The 17,725-nt window shown below is 35.1% G+C and overlaps 3 protein-coding genes across 3 annotated transcripts; 1 reads left to right on the forward strand and 2 right to left on the reverse strand.

The window, feature by feature from the left end:
• Positions 1-730: 730 nt before the first annotated feature.
• On the forward strand, positions 731-9,276 carry LOC125845479 (protein ALP1-like). Its single transcript, XM_049524991.1, has 3 exons — positions 731-1,051; positions 1,148-1,373; positions 8,024-9,276. The coding sequence occupies exons 2-3, from the start codon at positions 1,244-1,246 to the stop codon at positions 9,061-9,063; spliced, it is 1,170 nt and encodes a 389-aa protein (XP_049380948.1). The 5' UTR covers positions 731-1,051; positions 1,148-1,243; the 3' UTR covers positions 9,064-9,276.
• Positions 9,277-9,754: 478 nt separating this feature from the next.
• Positions 9,755-14,842, reverse strand: LOC125845054 (methyl-CpG-binding domain-containing protein 7). Its single transcript, XM_049524471.1, has 7 exons — positions 14,655-14,842; positions 12,765-12,884; positions 12,576-12,614; positions 11,671-11,808; positions 10,311-10,472; positions 9,996-10,224; positions 9,755-9,859 (listed from the first exon to the last, which is right to left on the reverse strand). Exons 1-6 carry the CDS (start codon positions 14,829-14,831, stop codon positions 10,000-10,002), a joined length of 861 nt encoding a protein of 286 aa, XP_049380428.1. The 5' UTR covers positions 14,832-14,842; the 3' UTR covers positions 9,755-9,859; positions 9,996-9,999.
• Positions 14,843-16,723: 1,881 nt separating this feature from the next.
• Positions 16,724-17,422, reverse strand: LOC125845055 (zinc finger protein ZAT11-like). Its single transcript, XM_049524473.1, has one exon. The coding sequence runs from the start codon at positions 17,340-17,342 to the stop codon at positions 16,833-16,835; it is 510 nt and encodes a 169-aa protein (XP_049380430.1). The 5' UTR covers positions 17,343-17,422; the 3' UTR covers positions 16,724-16,832.
• Between the last annotated feature and the right edge of the window lie 303 nt (positions 17,423-17,725).

Genomic DNA, 17,725 nt, shown 5'->3' on the forward strand with positions numbered 1-17,725 from the left:
ATCTCAAGCTAATAAATTTATTTATTTTAGTATCCCATATTCCCTCATCACAAACAAATTCTTTTTGCCCAAGTCAATCATATAAAAATATTTTATTGATTTGTGATATTGGTATTTGAACATGTACGAAATATCAACCAACAAGAAGAAAAAAAGGGATTACATAAAGAAAATCTTGAGCATTATTTGACGATATATGAGTCAATATTAATGGTGACTCACACCTCTAATTGACTCTGATTCTAATACCTATTAAATTATATAAATATTTTTTATTCATTTATAATTCAACAAAAAATAAATGAGAAACTAAAATGAAAAGACATAATGTCATTTAACTTCTCGTTCAATTTTGGATACACAAATAAACACTTGAAATGTTACAAAGTTGAACAAGTAGACACATACGTCCTACCTGATAACTCGCGCGAGATGCACGTGCCCTACATAGAAAATCACGTTGTCATGTAGGACACGTGTGTCTACTTTTCAACTTTATGATAGTTTAAGGAATCTACTTCTTACTCATAGTTGGAAGACATAGATGTCGAGTGACATCAAATTAAAGAAATACGTTTATGTATTATACCAAATAAAATCTACAATAGCATTTCTCTCTAAATTACCCCTTAATCTAGATTATGGATCTAGCAAAGAATTGTTACAAATTGGTAATATCGACAACTTGACTTAAACCTTTAGCCCTTTTTTTTCTCCTTCGAATCCAATTTACGCTAAAGTTTCTCCCCCTGTCTTTTTTTTTTCCTCTCTGAAATCTATGAGTATTGACCATTGTAAAGACAGTTTCCACCGATTTTCATGTCTGTCACATTGTCTTTTTAAGGAAACAACTAAACCAAATACTCTCTCTTTTGTTGTTACATTAATTTCTCCTAAAGCATTTTTCCTATCTTTTCTTGTTCTATAGTGTCTATACTCTTTTTATGCCAAAACCCACACCATAAACACTTTCTTATGCACTTTGCATGCTTTGAAACATTTCAAGAATACCACTCAACAAAAGCACACAACAATGGCATCAAAAAATGGGGTGAGTGAATTTTATTTGTTTTTATTGTATATGTAGCTTTGCATGTTTTTATAATCTTGAATATGATTATGATCTTTTTTTTTGTTTTGTTTCAAGAAATGGGGTTTGTGTTATGTTTGAATTTCAATGGAGTTGTTGTGATTTTGGTTATTTGAAGCAAGTGGGATTTGTGGGTTTTGATTCAATTGAGTGATGGGTCCTGTTAGAGGGCATAAAAAGAAGAGGAAGGTAGAGAAGAAAGTTGAAAAGGATTCTTTAGCTTCTGGGTCTTCAGAGAATGGTTCTGCTGATTGGTGGGAGATGTTATCTAAAAGAATTGCTGGTAAAATTATTATCTTTTCTCATGTTTGTGTTAAATAAATATGTTTGTTTTTTGAAGTATTGAATATTGGTTTTTAATTCCCCTTTGATCATTTCCTATCATTCCTTGTAGGAATTTCGATTCGTGGATGATTAAGTTAGTGTTTTTCGTTACCTCTAATTGATGTTACATGTTTCTGTTCTATCAATGTGCTGTGAATTTTGAACTAAAGATCCCTAATTTGCATTTGTTTACGAGTTTCGAATGCTATGGTTGACCTAATTCACTGATTCATTAAGTTACCAAATGTGTAAGAGGAAAAAAAAAAGGCAGAATTGGCTAAATTATTATGCACTTGTAACAATAATGATTCGAATTTGGAAATGTGTTTGATGGTTTTACAAGGCCTGGAGTATAAGTTCTTACTGGTGTTGGCCTCTTGATTTTCCTATTTTTCGCTGAAGTTCCTTCTTTTTCTGATTAAGGTAGTATGGATTAGGAGTATATGCAGTGTACTTGTTTGAGATAGACTTAAGATAGACTGCCATTTGAGATGAGCTTAGACCTGACAATGTGTTCTTTGATAGGACTGCTAACAGGAGTTCAGAGGAATATAATGATTTATTTTTTTCCGTTTCTATTAAAAATAGCATTTGAAGATCTTCATGTGTTTAATCAACAATGTGAGCACTGTGCAAGTGCAGGTAGGATGCACATTGCTTCAAATTCCAAGTTAGAGAGGAGAGTTTTGTTTAAATTCATATTATACGCTGTGTCGTTCTTTTTTCAATGAAGGTTGCTTTGTTTCAATGGTATGTTTTACCATACAACTTTTACTCAGGATCCTTTTGCTTTTACCATGTGAGGACAGGTGGGAAATGCTAACATGTTTTGCATATCAACTATGAATTGCTGGTTCTTCGCTTTCAAGATAGTCCCTTTTTTGGTAATGATGGAAGTAGGATACTGTGATAACCTAGGGCTGCTGATTTACAGCTAAAGTTATTTTTTTTCTTTTGGTTGATATGTTGTTTCTTTTAGTCTAGAGCTGAAAGTACTGTGAAAAGCTGGAGAAGATACTTAGGAGGTTTTGAGAATTCGAAACAAGTTGCCAACAAAAAAAAGAGAGAAAATCTTTTAGGTTATTATAAGTTATCCAAGTTGTTTGCCTAGACAGTGAGGATCAGTATTTGACAACAACAACAACATATCAGTGTAGTCCCACAAAGTAGAGTTTGGGGACCCCTACCGCATAGGTAGAGGCACTGTTTCAAGGAAAAACAGTCCAGAAAAAGAATAAACAGAAGTGAAAGCATAATAAAGCATTATGAACAAGTACAACAAAATAATATGATTATTAAAGTAAAAGAAAAAACAATAGATAGTAGCAGAAATCGAAGGACAAGACACTACAGGAGCAATACTACGACTACTGGTATGGACGGATAGCAAGACAACTCACTACCACCTACTAACCTCCTAGCCTAATCCGTTCCCTCCGCAACCTCCAATCTATAGTAATCTGGAACTACGCCATGTACGAACTGGCCTTAAATAGTTAAATTGAACCACCTGTCCAACAATTATTCTTGTAGAACCAAAAATTAAATTTGCCAGTGTTTTGTCTCTATGCGTGAGTGGCTGCTAGAATTTCTATCTGCTTGAGCAGTTACTGACATGCAATTTCTGTCTATACCTTCAGGAAGCCTACCTGTGGTTTTCCACCTATTGACCAAGTTCCATGTGCACGAATACTTCCAAAGAAGCTTCTTGATTCCTTACCTTTCCATCCCCGTAATGCTACAAAGGAAAACAGCTTTTTGTTGCCTCGTCCAAATTATAACCAATCTTCTCATCTTTACTTCATCTGTCTTCCCTTAGAGAACCATTTACAATATTTAGCTGGCTTGAGATCTTGATGAGAGATTCATCTGCCCATAAATTTTGCATCTGTCATCTTTGGCTAACATCTACTGATAATTGGTGATAATTGATGGCCAAAATATCATTGTCTTTCTCTTTAACATCCTATCTTGGCTAGCATATTCTTGTAAATGTGTCTACTTCTCTGGTTCTTCCCCATGCTGGTTGAAAATCATGTTTTGTGTTAAAGGCTGTAAGAGGAAATTGTTTTCTCATTTTTTTGAAGAAAAAATGATAAAGTATGGCCAAAAGTTCTTATTCATTCCCTTTTAGCAGTTTCTAGTTTGGCATCTACTTTGTAAGTTGTCACATGGATTTTAAGTTTCCATTCTACATTGAAGCCAAGAACTCAGTGAAACTCAGTGAACCTGGCATGGTCAAGAGATTGGGTTAGGATATATCAAATTCGATGAAGGATGTATCTAAGGGACACATTTTGCTGAAGTACTCAGACCAAAGGAGCTATTCAAGTCTGGCAAGGTTGTCCAAAAGTTCAACTTAATGATAAATAAGCTGAGAAAATGAAAGTTAAGAACATCCTTTGTTTGCCATCAGTTTCTTACTTTGAACTAAGATGCAGTCTGTCAGTTAACCGAGCAGATTAAATGGTTCAAGTATTCCTGTCTTTAGAGAATGATATTACTTTTCTCACTTTCAGTGGATTAGTGTGGTGGTCCTCTTGTTAGGCTAGATTTTTTCCTCTCAGTTGTTGAAGAAATGGTACTTGTGAATGCCTTGCACATAAAACAGTTTTCGGTGAAGCCATTAGGCCTGGATGTTTCAAATTTTGAATGAGTTAGAATCGGTGGAGTTTTTAGTGAAATGAGAATGGAACTCAGATAGATTTATAAGTTGATTCCACAAATGTTCTAGCTCCTACCATTATGTGCTGTGAGGATAATTTTTAGTTAGTTTAAGCTCCTCATACTTGACGATTTTGTACTCTAGAAGTACTTGCATAAAAACAACTAACTGTGGTAGATCAGTTTACATTTAGCTTTTCAAAAATTGGTCCTTGCCACGAATGTTGAGCATATATGACTTCTCTAAAGATCAATTAATATTTGATAGTTTTGGAAAGCTATGTTGCTTGGACTCTTCAGAAATGCCACTGGGTGCGTGTTGGATCCTCCAAAAGGATTGCATTTTTGGAGGATCTGACACAGGCGCGACTACATTTTAGGAGAGTCCCGAGCAACATAGTTGGGAAGTATGAAATTTATGAGGCATTTTCTGTACTAAGCTGTGAATGGTGATTGAGAGGAGAATTAATGGATTTTCCCAAGCAAAGGCCAGTGCCCACAGAGGTTTCTCTACTCGTTCTTACTGTGGAGATGTAGCTGAAGCATATATATGCAAATTATTTTACCAGGCAATAGATGATATTAAGGATTTGCTGCAGTAAATGCCATTTTTTCTGCTGTCACTCTTCGTATAAAGGTTATCATATAGAGATATTACTAGAATCTACTATGGTGCTTATGTCTTTGTTTTCCACATGGATTAATGATGATATTCAAGTAGATTTAGAGTTATAAAGCTGTTGAATCTGTAAATGAGATGTTCAGTTAGGGGTAGACAATAACATATTCTAGCTTAGTTTCTTTGAATGGGAAAGAATTAGAGGAAAAGACCAATTTGGAAATGCCTCTTAGCTCTTTCAGCAAGTATATCTTTGTCTATTTCAAGTCTAGTGGCATAAGTAATTGTTGATAGACCACAAGTTGCTTGGTGCAAAAAGTTGACAGAGAATCAATATCACTGTGTTTTTGGTAGCATTGATTTCTGATAATAACTTCTTCGGGTGTGTTCGGTATGGTCCAGAAAATGTTTTCCAATTGGTCAAAAAAATTGGAAAATGTTTTTTCTAGGAAAACAAGTTTCTTAAAAATGAGGAAAATGACTTCTCTAAAGGAAGTAGGGAAACAAATTCGACAAGTGACAATATTTGATTGTGTCTTCCCCACCCTCCAACAGTACACTTCATCTTCACCCCCATCCCCACCACTCCACCCGCTACCCCACTTCCACCTTCCATGGTATTTTGTAGATTATATACAAATGTTTTTAGGATAATATTTTCTACTTATGTACCGAACACAAGAAAATAGGTAAGAAACCCACTTGTTTTTTTGAAAAACATTTTCCAAGATACCAAACACACCCTTCATCTACTCCATAGGATCACTGGTGAGCAGTAAAGTATGCCTTAGGTTTCCTAGGTCCTCCTTCATACCTGCACCGGTGCACCACTCACATACATAAGGAGCCCATCTTTATCCATAAAAGATAATAGCAATAGTTTTTTTTTTTCTAAAAATGATTACGAACCTTTGTGTTGGGTTTAGAAGCTCTCCAAATTTATAAACAAACATATGTGTGAGTAAAAATATGTATATGTACGAGTAATGCCAGTAACTATTACATTTACAAGTAATCAACAGAATCTTGGAGGTCTTCGAACCCCATGAATATGCTACTAAATACTCATTCCATCCCAATTTAAGTGTCTTTGTTTGACTAGGTACGGAGTTTAAGAAATAAAGGGAGACTTTTGAATCTTGTGGTCTTAATAAATTAAAGATGTGTGTAGTCCTTTTAATCTTGTGGTATTAAACTTTAGAATGCTGGAATTGGAAAACATACTAAATATAGAAAGAGGTGCACTTTTTAGGACAGGCCAAAAAGGAAAGTAAGACACTTAAATTGGGAGAAAGGGAGTAATTCTTTTGGAAAAATACTATTACAGTATCACTATTTATGAAGGGCGTTTGCTTGTTTTTGTGTATTTCCTCTGCATGTCCATTGGTGCCTCTCTTATGCTTGAGGGCACAATTAGTCATCCTATTTGGTTATTTTGTAGCTTGAACTGCCATAAGATGGTGTCCCATATTTGACAGCAAAGGAAACAATTATATTTTGTTCTAAACTACATGAGAAGTACAAATATGAAGCTCAAATTACAAACCTAACAGTGTAGGAGGTGATAGACTTGCGGCAAAGTAATAGACTTTGTGAAAACCCCTTGTTTTCCATACTATCAGTAGAGGTGAGTAGGATGGAGGGTTTAATTTATACAGTGAAAGGAGATATATTTTTTATATTGGTTCTTAATTAAACAATTAATCTAATCAAGAAATACGAAAGTCGCAATATCTTGAATAGTATTCTGTTTTGCTCTTTTCCAGTGTTAAGCGATAAATGGTTCTCTGTTCCTTAAGTTAAAAATTGAGCAAAGAAAAAGAACTATTTACAAAAAAGGTGTTCCTAGTCACAGAGAGAATTGGAAAGCAAAAGAAAACAGAAGTTGAAAAAAAAAATGATCAAGAGAATAGTATTTATTGTTCCTTGTTAATCTTTTGTTCCTTGATTATTGGTGTTCTTTTATTGTCTTGTTTTTTCATATGTTGCTTCACTCAAATATATCAAAGCAAGGTAGAGGTAGAAATCCCCTGTTCATTTAAATTAGTTATGAAGTTCTGAAGAACTAGCTTCCGATCTCTGAACGTCTATTAACTAATGTGGGAAATGGCATTGGCCTACAATTTCGACTGTACCTTGTTGAATACTTTGCTTTTTCTAAGTCAAGAAGAAACATAATATGTATGTTTCTTGTGGAACACATTCATGAACAAGAGCACGAAAATATCCAAGTTCACAGAAAATATCCATATGAAGTGGATCTGTTGATCGATTTTATGATTCCCTTGATAAATGATTAACAGTTTGATCCATAATGGAAGCTTTAGGAATCTACCCTTTTTACTTGCCTAACTAAATCGTACCGAAGAACTTGAAGAGCTTTCCGAAGCCTGTTTGCTATATTTCAAGGGATTACTAGTAAGAATCAAACTTTCTTGATCCCTTATGCAAGAAGAACTAATTTTATTAATTATTTCGTGTCAAGCAGTGAAAGTATTATAGTTTCAAACTATTAATGGTCGTTTGGTAGAGTGTATAAGAATAGTACTGAAATAGAGTGTATTAGTAATGCCGGAATTATTCTAATCCATTATTTGGTTTGGTGTATTAAGGGCTTTTTTGTCTTTAACCATGCTTATCCATGTATTAATAGCCCTTGTATTACTAATACCATGATTTTCTATGTATTAGTAATGTACACCCTAAAATACTGAATAGGGCGTGTATTAGTTATACGTAGACTGAAAATCATACCAAACAAAAGATTAATAACGTCATAACTAATGTATGTATTTGATTTTCTAATACATCCTACCAAGTGATCCCTTATAACCACCAGCCTATTCAGCCAAAATGAGGATTCCGCCTGAAGTCAATACGAGTTACTGTGCAATGTTGCTTAATTTGAACATGTTGCTGTTACAAGTACTCAACTATGTGATTTTCACTTTTTAAAGTCTTTTTCAGGTATATATTTGCATGACAGTTGTAATAACAGAAAATACAATTACTTTACTTATTTTAACTTGCTTTCTTAATCAACCTAAATTCTTGTACTTGACAATTTGTAATCTCTAGTATCTTTTCTTTGATGCTCACCTGTAACACTCCCCACCTCCACCCCCGAATTAGTAGCAAGGTCCATTGGCTGCTCGTTCCACTGAGTCATAAATTGCTTTAAGTACATATTTGGCGGAGTTAAATTGACATCCCGTCCAAGTATTGTGACTCTCGTTTCATGATTGTGATTGATTGCAAGTGAACTGTATGGTCTTGCAGCTTGAAATTTGATTACTGTAGTTGATAAATTTATCTTTTTTCTGTAGGAAATGTTTCTCCGTCAAAGGGTTTGGATGAGTTCCAATCTGTTTTCAAGATGTCTAGAAGAACTTTCGACTACATATGTTCCCTTGCAGAGGTGCACATGCAGGCAAAATCAGCCCACTATGTGTTTTCAAGTGGCAAGCCCATGTCTTTGCATGAGCAAGTAGCGTTAGCTATGAGGAGGCTGAGCTCAGGTAATTCTCTAATTTCAGTGGGCGACTCGTTTGGTGCACACCACTCGACAGTGTCTCAAGTAACTTGGCGCTTTATAGAGGCTATTGAGGAAAAGGGGCTTCACCACATACGGTGGCCTTCAACAGAGGAGGATATGACAGAGATAAAGTCCAAGTTTGAAAAAATTCAAGGACTTCCAAACTGTTGTGGTGCAATTGATGCTACACACATCACAATGATGTTATCTTCCTCCGAGCAAACAGCTGACGTATGGCTTGATCAAAATAAGAACCACAGCATGGTCCTGCAAGCAGTTGTTGACCCTGATATGAGGTTCCGTGATGTTGTCACAGGATTGCCAGGAAAGCTGAACGAGAATTCAGTGCTTCAGAGCTCAACCTTATTTAAACTCTGCGAGAAAGGAGAGAGGTTGAATGGAAACAAGATGAAGCTATCTGAAGAAACAGAACTACGGGAATATATAGTTGGTGATTCTGGTTATGCCTTGCTACCTTGGCTTTTAACTCCTTATCAAGGCAAAGAACTTTCAGAATCTAAAGCTGAGTTCAATAAGAGGCATTTAGCAACTCGTATCGTGGCACAGAGGGCCTTAGCTAGGCTGAAAGAAGTCTGGAAAATGATTCATGGAATGATGTGGAGACCTGACAAGCACAAGCTACCAAGGTTTATCCTTGTATGCTGCATTCTTCACAACATTGTTATTGACATGGACGATGATGTCTTGGATGAGTTGCCTCTATCATCTCATCACCATGACCCGGGATACGGGCAAGAGGTCTGTGAATCTGTCGACAAGTCTGCTTCAGTTTTGAGGGACAATCTGTCCCTCCACTTAACTGGAAGATGACATTCTTAAATGATGTGAATGCTTCTTTGGTGAGTGAATAGCATAAGCTATCTATTTGATGGCAGATAAAGAGTATTTTCAAAGATCTGTAGGCATTTGATTTTTATGTTTTGTTTTATAAGTTTGATTAGAGTAGACTTTGAGATATAACTTGTAGCAAATAAGACATTATGGGTGGATAGTTTCCTTATTTAAGCATACAGTGTTTTGCTATCCAAATTCTTGGTAACTTTCACAATTTAGCATGTTGTTTAACTTGTGCAATGAATGGTGCCAAGGGTTGCCCAAATTCTTGGTAACTTTCACAATTAGCAACTTTGAGTTGTGCCAATCGTTGGCTGAACTCAAAATTGAAGTGTTCTGTCTCTTTAGAGCAGTTGTGAATCAAATGAAAGAAAGCACCCCTTTAGGAAGCTCAATTTGTAGGACCGGAGAGAGAATACTAACAGGTGTGCAGGCGTTTTGAGAGCGCGCAAAATTCTTTTTTGAGCAGGTTTTTTATCACGATACTAAATGCTGTTATACTGTCTTTGACTGAACCTGCAAACTTTAATTGTACATCCTTACTTAAACATGTAAAAAGTTGTCGAATTGTTATACAACACATTTAGAACATGAACAAACACAGAATTAACAGGACAACAGATTCTCTACAGTGGTTAAACAGCAAAGTGATAAAGGAGTTGCATAAACAAGATTTAGCATGCAATTCTCTTAGGTCAGAAGCAGTCCGAGCTTTCTTGAAGCGTAAACAACTGTTTCCAACTGCATTCTTTTTGGACTCTCCAATTAGTGCCTGCAAGGAGGATAAGAAAACAAATGCAGAGAGCAGTGTTCAGGTGCGCTTCCACACGTTTGTTGGGAACGTTACCTCCAGAGAAAATATATGAAAGGGAGTATAGGAGAGTGGAAGCTTTAGTGCTTTCGCTTACCTTTCTAGTCCGGGTTTTCTGCATTCAGGTTCTCGCCATTCATGAACAACATGAATCTTTCAGTCCATTGTTGTTTTACTGAATCAGGAATTGGTGTTCCAGCAATGAAAGGATTCCAAGCATCCCCTTTAGGACTAGAAAGAACCCAATTTACTTTTGCTGGTGGAGAAAGAAACGATGATTTGTCCGAATTCTCTGTAACGATGTTCCTCTTACATGGAAGAGATTTCTACAAAGGCAAATAAGGAGACATATTCTTGACATCAAAAGAAGATAAATGCCATGCTTATATTGCCCTTCACGATATTAGCTCACCTTTGCATGATGGTACAACTTAAACATCTTGGACAGTGGTTTATTCTCTTTCAATTCTTCTAGAGTAGCAGACAAAGGAACGTTTTCTCTCATTTGCGCCAAATATCTTTGTGCTGCTATCCTGGATCTAAATTTTTGTCCAGTACCTGGTTCATAGTAATACTGCACACGAGGGCAAAAAAACCAGTTCACAATTTCATCAGATAGGCACTTTCCAAAACAAAGAAGGAAGAGGAGAAATGGAGTAGTCTTTGTCATAATATCCCGAAACGGACAAGAACAACATGTTAATAGATGAAACTTCATTAACTCGGACAGAACAACAACATACCCCGTGTAGTCTCACAAAGTGGGGTATGGAGAGGGTAGAATATACGCAGACCTTACCTTAGAGGTAGAGAGGTTGTTTCCGATCGACCCTCGGCAAGAAATACAGAACTTGATGATAAATAACTGCATTAATATGCTTGTATGTGACATTACCGTATGACTATTTTTGAGACATCGTACTGTGTGGTCCTTTCACACGGTATGGAGAGGTCTTAGCACATCTGTCAGGGTTTTAAAGGCTGGAACTGTGATGTTGTGCCCACATGCAATAGATTAGTCAGTCCTATAAACTAATAATTCACTTACGACATCCAGCAGGGTTGTTAATTCTAATCTAGTTGTCCAGCATGGTTGTTAATTCTAATCTAGTTGTCCACGGTGGCGTACACATATTTCATAACCGGTGTGATCATTTAAAAAGTGAACAAATAAATAAATTACTATATTGACATGCAGTGTCATTTTTCTATTTTATACCCCATATTTCATTTTGCTTATCATCAATACATGCATATTTAGTAAAACATATCGACGAAGTGGTGTCAACTGAAAACGCTTGGGTCATGGTGCACCCCACACCTGTCCTCCAATGACAATTATACTAGACCAGCAAGGTAATTCAGTAATGCACCTAATGCCTGTCATAGCTAGTAAGTAGTAATTCCATGATAATTTCCCTAGAATAATTTCGTAAAAAAGCTAAAGCATGCTCATATGGCTCTCTGCAAAAACGTGCAAAATGAAGCACATATCAATGATCTCAGTCATGAGACATGTTGTAAGCTTATGGAAAGAGTTCAAAGTTTTAGGATGATTCTATTCCCACCCTGCCTCACCATCCGCCCTTAGGGAAATGCTCTCTTACCTAAGAAAACTATACTTCACAAACTTTCAGAGATGTTACTTTCGATCTGAAAATTTACCATGATTTATTAGACAGAAATGATTGGGCCAATTTGAGCAAACATAACAGCAGCTGATATCAAGGTAGATAAAAACGACTTGACTATTGAAGGACAGGAGAGTGTACCTTATCCACCATGCTTCCGTCTGTACGTGGTACCTCTTCTATCACCCAACCATCAGGAAGATCATAAGGTAAGGTGGCTGCTCTTGTTGACGGCACAATTGCCCATTCATTCAACTGCTCTTCATCCACTCTAACGATCTGAAATGTTATCAATGTCAACTATCAGGTTTCCTATTTGATTCAGAATACATCTTTCACCTTGCCTAAAGGCACCATCATGTGATGATTAAAGTTTTTAAAATCCCACCATTTACTGACATAGCCTATCAATGTAAGATGATCATGTTTGTTGAATAACTTTCTGTCAAGGAATACAACAACCTCGATTCATTTATATAACATTTCCGAGTAAGCAGCAGAATTAAGGCTTTGCATTCCCTTTTAATGATTCTCAAATGAAGTTTGTGTTTTAAAATCGTAAGAAAACAATGACAACAGTAAAAAAGTGGTATTCTGCTCATAGATTTCAAAGTTCCCAAGGCCTTCAGTACACTAGAAGCTTGAAATTTCTGTTGCAATTACTAGGAGAAGATTCAGAATCTTACTAACCAACATTAGACCGGAAATTTGGACTATATTTTTCAGAGTTACTTTTTAGTAGGTTAAATGACTAGTAGTTTCCCACACAAATTATCATAACTCGTTTACTTCTGAAAAACCAAGTCCATTGCTTTTTGACAAATTTCAATTTTCAATTACAAGAACAAGGGAGAGAAGAAGAGCAACAATACTACCCTCTTCCTTCCAGCTGCCCCCATCCCGAACCCAAGATAAAAAAACACAAGAAAAAAAATGTAAATAAAGTTTAACGAAAATATATTACTATAATAATGATTCAACACATACCATCCACAAGAAGTAGTTAAATAAAAGATCTGAGGGCCAAAGTGCAGTCAAATCCATACCTTTCCATCGTAGATGACCATCTTCCGAGATAGAGAACTCTGTGAAGGACGAATACTCAGTGGATGACCAGAACAGAAAAAAACACCAAGATAAAAAAAAAAAAGAAAACGAGAGGAGTTTCATACTCAGGCATCATCAAACTAGCGAAAGTACTAAATTTTTGTGAAATATTCAATTCTTAAACTTGCCTTAGGATAGTTTCTCACTCCCGATGCCCTGATTGTAGGAGCAAATATTTCACCGTTCAATCGTCGCTCGACATCTCTCAATGATCTGAACTTTTGTCCAGTCCCAGGCTCATAGTAGTACTGCATGAAAACATAATGTATGTGTTAAAGAGTATGATGCTTTAAAACACAATTGGCATTTATGTAATTAATAATCTGACACATGGATAGGGAAAAATTTAGCTCCATCACATCGAAATGAAAGAACGTGGCCAAGCCTGCATAAGTCACTCAAAAGGTTACAAATTTCGAGTAATATCTAATCCACAAATCAGCTTTTATCTTTTGAGGTCTTGTTATCTACACATTGTGTAAACACAGATGCTCAGTGTTAGCTTTCACCAATCAAGTTTGACGGAAAAACTAGAGGTTAGAATCTGGAATTGAATGCCATGTCTGTAATTATAGAAGCAAGGACTCATCATTGATCCTCTGCTGTATCTATATTTGCACCAGAAATGATCTAAAACAGTCATAGACTTGTAAAATTGAAGGTCAAAATCCACGCCTCAAAGTACAGATACATGAACTCTTTCATCACGCACGGCATAACCTCAAGAGAAAAAGTCCTAAAGATCTTATATTCAATTCCGCTTCATTCTTAGTCCTGGCCAATCTCTCTCTTACATGTCAGCTATACCGTGGACCTACCATGTAAGGTTCCCCAAGGACAAAGTACCCATCTGTCCACTAATATTCCAATTCCATGACAAAATGAATCACATCAGATTTTGCTTCCCTCCGCTCTCCCAGTCCTTTTCAGTCGCCCTCTAAAACTAAAGTCAGTTGAGCTCTTTCGGCTCTTAGACCAGCTGTAATCCTTCCTCCTATGCATCCTTAGAGTCAGTAAATACTTCAGCATGCACAAAAATGCAAAGCATTCTGAAACTAACATATCTCTTGAAATGAAGCATGTATGTATAACGGTATAGCAACACTAAACCTTTAAAATACCTTAGTTTCTGGATAACTAGCAAAACATCCAAATGATTGAAAGTTAACATCTACTCCTACAAACAGAATCCTATCTCATTTGCAGTTGATCTACCTCCATTCATGAAAATTTAGCTCCACTTTGGAATAAATATAAACAAATGGTTAAGCATTGTATCAAGCAGTTTACCATATCTTCCGTTTACCACGTACCCTTTTCACCAAGTACTCTCAACTCAAAATCTCATGTGCCATTCATCCCATTTTTCTCTTGTTGAAAGTTACTAAGTAGACACAATGAAGTAAAACTAGATTTGGATTTAACTTGTATACACTCATAAAGTAAAGATGAATTTTATCCTATTGTACTATATGTTACTTGACTTGTCGTCTAATTTTCTCATCTCTTATTTATTAGAATTGATTTCTCTAATGATCACCTAACTAATAGTACTCCCCTATGCGTCTTACTATTCTTTTAGGCCCGTCCCTAAAAAAATGTCTCTTTTCTTACTATTCTTTTAGGCCCGTCCCCAAAAAAATCTCTTTTCTTACTATTCTTTTAAGCCCGTTCCAAAAAAATGTCTCTTTCTATATTTAGTATGCTTTCCAATCACAACATTATTTAAAACCATAAGACTTAAAAGTACTACACAGCTTTAATTTTAATGTAGGAGCACAAAATTAAAAAAATTCTCTTTATTTCTTGAGTTTCGTGACTAATCAAACTAAGACATATAAATTAAATTAGAGCCATCAACTCAATAAGTCATCTCTTTTCTTGTTTCTAGTTTTCTTCAACTAAGAAAATAACTCTAGATAATAACTATTAGTTGAATGATCATGTGAGAAATCAATTTCAATAGCAAATTAACTTGAAAGTAAATAATTTGGAAAATGTTCAAAAGAAAAGTGTACCCTGTCAACTCGATCGCCACTAGAGCGAAGCACTTGTTCAATACCCCAACCAGGTGGTAACTTAAACCTTGATGAGGAGGACGACGACGGCGCAACCATTAGTTGACCGGAAGTTGGGTACTCTGCGCCGCTTCGGTGGCGGCGTGGCGGTAGCATTGTGGAATTGTGTTTCTCCATTGTATGCCTCTTCAAAATATGACACCACTTGGTATATATGGGTGGCAATATATTTGTTTATTGTTTTCATGACACATCACTAGTCACATTCTTTATTTATTTTTATTTTATTACTCCCTCCGTCCACAATTGTTTGACAGGTATACTAAAAATAGATGTCTAAGATTAATTGTCAATTTAAACAATCAAGAAATAATTAGTCACTTTTTTCCAATTCTGCCCTTAATGATTGTGCAGTTCAATTGAAAAGTTATGTGGACTTTTGATATTCTTGATATAGTAGGGTTATATTAGTCAAATTACACCTTGTATTAAATTTTCCTTGAGGGATGTGCATGACCTTACCCTGACAAACAATTGTGGACGGAGGGAGTAGTAAGCTAGTAAAATTTTCCACGCTTTGCGCGGATATTTAATATCACGAAATTTATAAAATAATACTTAAAACCTATCAATCATTAAAACTAAAATATTATATTATCTTACATACAAGATTACGTAATAACAAACATTAATAATGTAGAGGAAAATGAAAATTATTACATCTTATCATTTATCCTTAATAACATAAGCATAAATTACTGACTGTAAAAATACATATCAGGATCTGTAACATAAGCAATAGTGTTAGTGAGCCACTCAACAGTAGCAAAGTAACACAAATATTTAATTGTGAAGAAGAAGAAGAGGTTAAGAATTTTCGTTGTTCTAAAATGAGAGGAAATCCCTCTATTTATAGACAACAAATGATAGTGTGAACAAATATTTATTGTGCCTTATCGGAATGCTACAACTATTTGAAAAAGTTGCAACCCTTCGGAAAGGTCGCAACATTTCATAAAAATCACAACTTTTCATAAAAGTCGCAACTCTTCATTAAAGTCGCAACTTTTCATAAAAGTCACAACTTTTCATAAGAGTCGCAACTCTTCATTAAAGTCACAACTTTTCATAAAAGTCGCAAATGTTCATTAAAGTCGCAACTTTTCATAAATGTAAGGGAAAGACTAGTTTTGGAAATAAATAAATAAAAAGGGAATTCTGATTTGGGGTGGCGCCACGTAGGCAGGCCTAAGGTTCTCTTTTATATATATAGATAGATAGATTAGTACTACTTAGAGCCCGTTTGGATTGACTTAAAAAAAGTAGCTTTTAAGTCAAAAATAAAAAGTCAAACTGAAATAACTTTTAAGTCAAAAAATAAAAAGTGGGGGAGACCTACTTTTGATTTCTGACTTATTTTAAGTCATTTTTTATCTTGCCAAACACTTCGTAACTTATTTTAAATCATTTTTTACTTATTTTAAGTTATTTTTTATATTTGCCAAACACTTTCAGAAGTTAAAAACTAACTTGACTTAAAAGTAAGTTTGAGCGACTTTTAAGCCAATCCAAACGGGCTTAGTTTTCTCGCCAATTTTTGTTATGCTTTTAAGACAACGCTAAAACTTCAGATATGTACGAGGTTTAGAAAAAGGTCGGACACAAAGACGTCTATCTTTTGCAACCACAAATATGTTAAAGAGAAATATAACCGTTCACATTTATTTTTTTTGACATGTTCTAAATTCAAATAGTGCAAAACATTTTCATTTTATGCTTTCTTCCTAGTATAGCTAATTATTGTTGCCATCTCTCTCTCTCTCTCTCTCTCTTATACAGTTCAATTAATAGTCAAAAACAAACATAGATTTGCTTAGATCATTCTAATTGGTTGGTTTCGAAAATCATCAACGTTGAAACTTTTTTTTTCCGTACTTATCAAGCGCAAATAAGTCGTTATGCGATGCCAAATTAGCAAAAAATCAAATCTGACTCTATGTTATGCCATGTCATACCTTAGATAGTTTTGATTATATATATTTGCTAAACTTACGATTAATTGCAAAATATAAACTAGATGAATTAATTAAGAAAATATATAAGAAAAATGAATGAATACATTAAAAGAATTAACAAATGAAGTATTACAGCTTCTTCTAATCCTACAAGAATATAATATCAAATAAAAATTCTCAAAACAGGAGATGCAATTGGTGCGGTCGGCCATAACTTGAAATCAACATTATCATCACGAGGGGTTAAATTTAAGTCCAAACAAAAAATCCTCTTGCTGCTATTCGACTTCGTTAACACTGGTATCATCTTTGTCGTCGTTTTATTAATTTCATCGCGATGACGCCTCATGTGCCCTCCTAACGCTTGACCCAAAGAAAACTCCACACCACAAATAGAGCATTTATGCGTCTTGTTCTTTTTGTTGGTTTGAACAAGAAACTCTCCCAGTAATCTTGGCTTTTTATTATGACTTGCACGATGACCGCCTAAAGCTTGGAAAGACGGGAAGCGTTTATTACAAGTCTTGCATTCAAAATCATTAATATGATGATGATCTGATGATGATGAAGTGTTCTTGGTGTTGAAACGAGACAAAAGCATTAAGGCGCAGTTAGCCATGGCCTCTGCTTCCACTAGCACATCCTCTCCTCTGCTTCTTTTTAAGGCACTCATATTATAAAGAATGAAGACACAAAGTTGTTTTTGAAATTTCAAGAAATGTGTGAAGTTTGAAGTTTGAAGTGAAGAATATGATACACATTTGGTTGCTCTTTGCTTCAAATTTATATAGGTATGAGATAAGACAAGCTTGGCGTGTTTTTTTTTTTAAAAAAACGTGCATCACATTATTCTTTATTAATTAGTAACAATTAATAATGTTTGACTTTAGGTTAAGTGAGTCAAAGAAATACTAGAGATACATTTTATCTGTCCAACAATAGTTATTTACTATTTAATTTTATATAGTAATTAAAAAATAGTAAATGACAAAATAATTTTATCAAATTACCCTTATTATCTATAAGTATCTAAACATTAAAAAATAAATAATATTT

This window comes from Solanum stenotomum, chromosome 11 (assembly GCF_019186545.1).
Source record: "Solanum stenotomum isolate F172 chromosome 11, ASM1918654v1, whole genome shotgun sequence".
Lineage (NCBI taxonomy): Eukaryota > Viridiplantae > Streptophyta > Magnoliopsida > Solanales > Solanaceae > Solanum > Solanum stenotomum.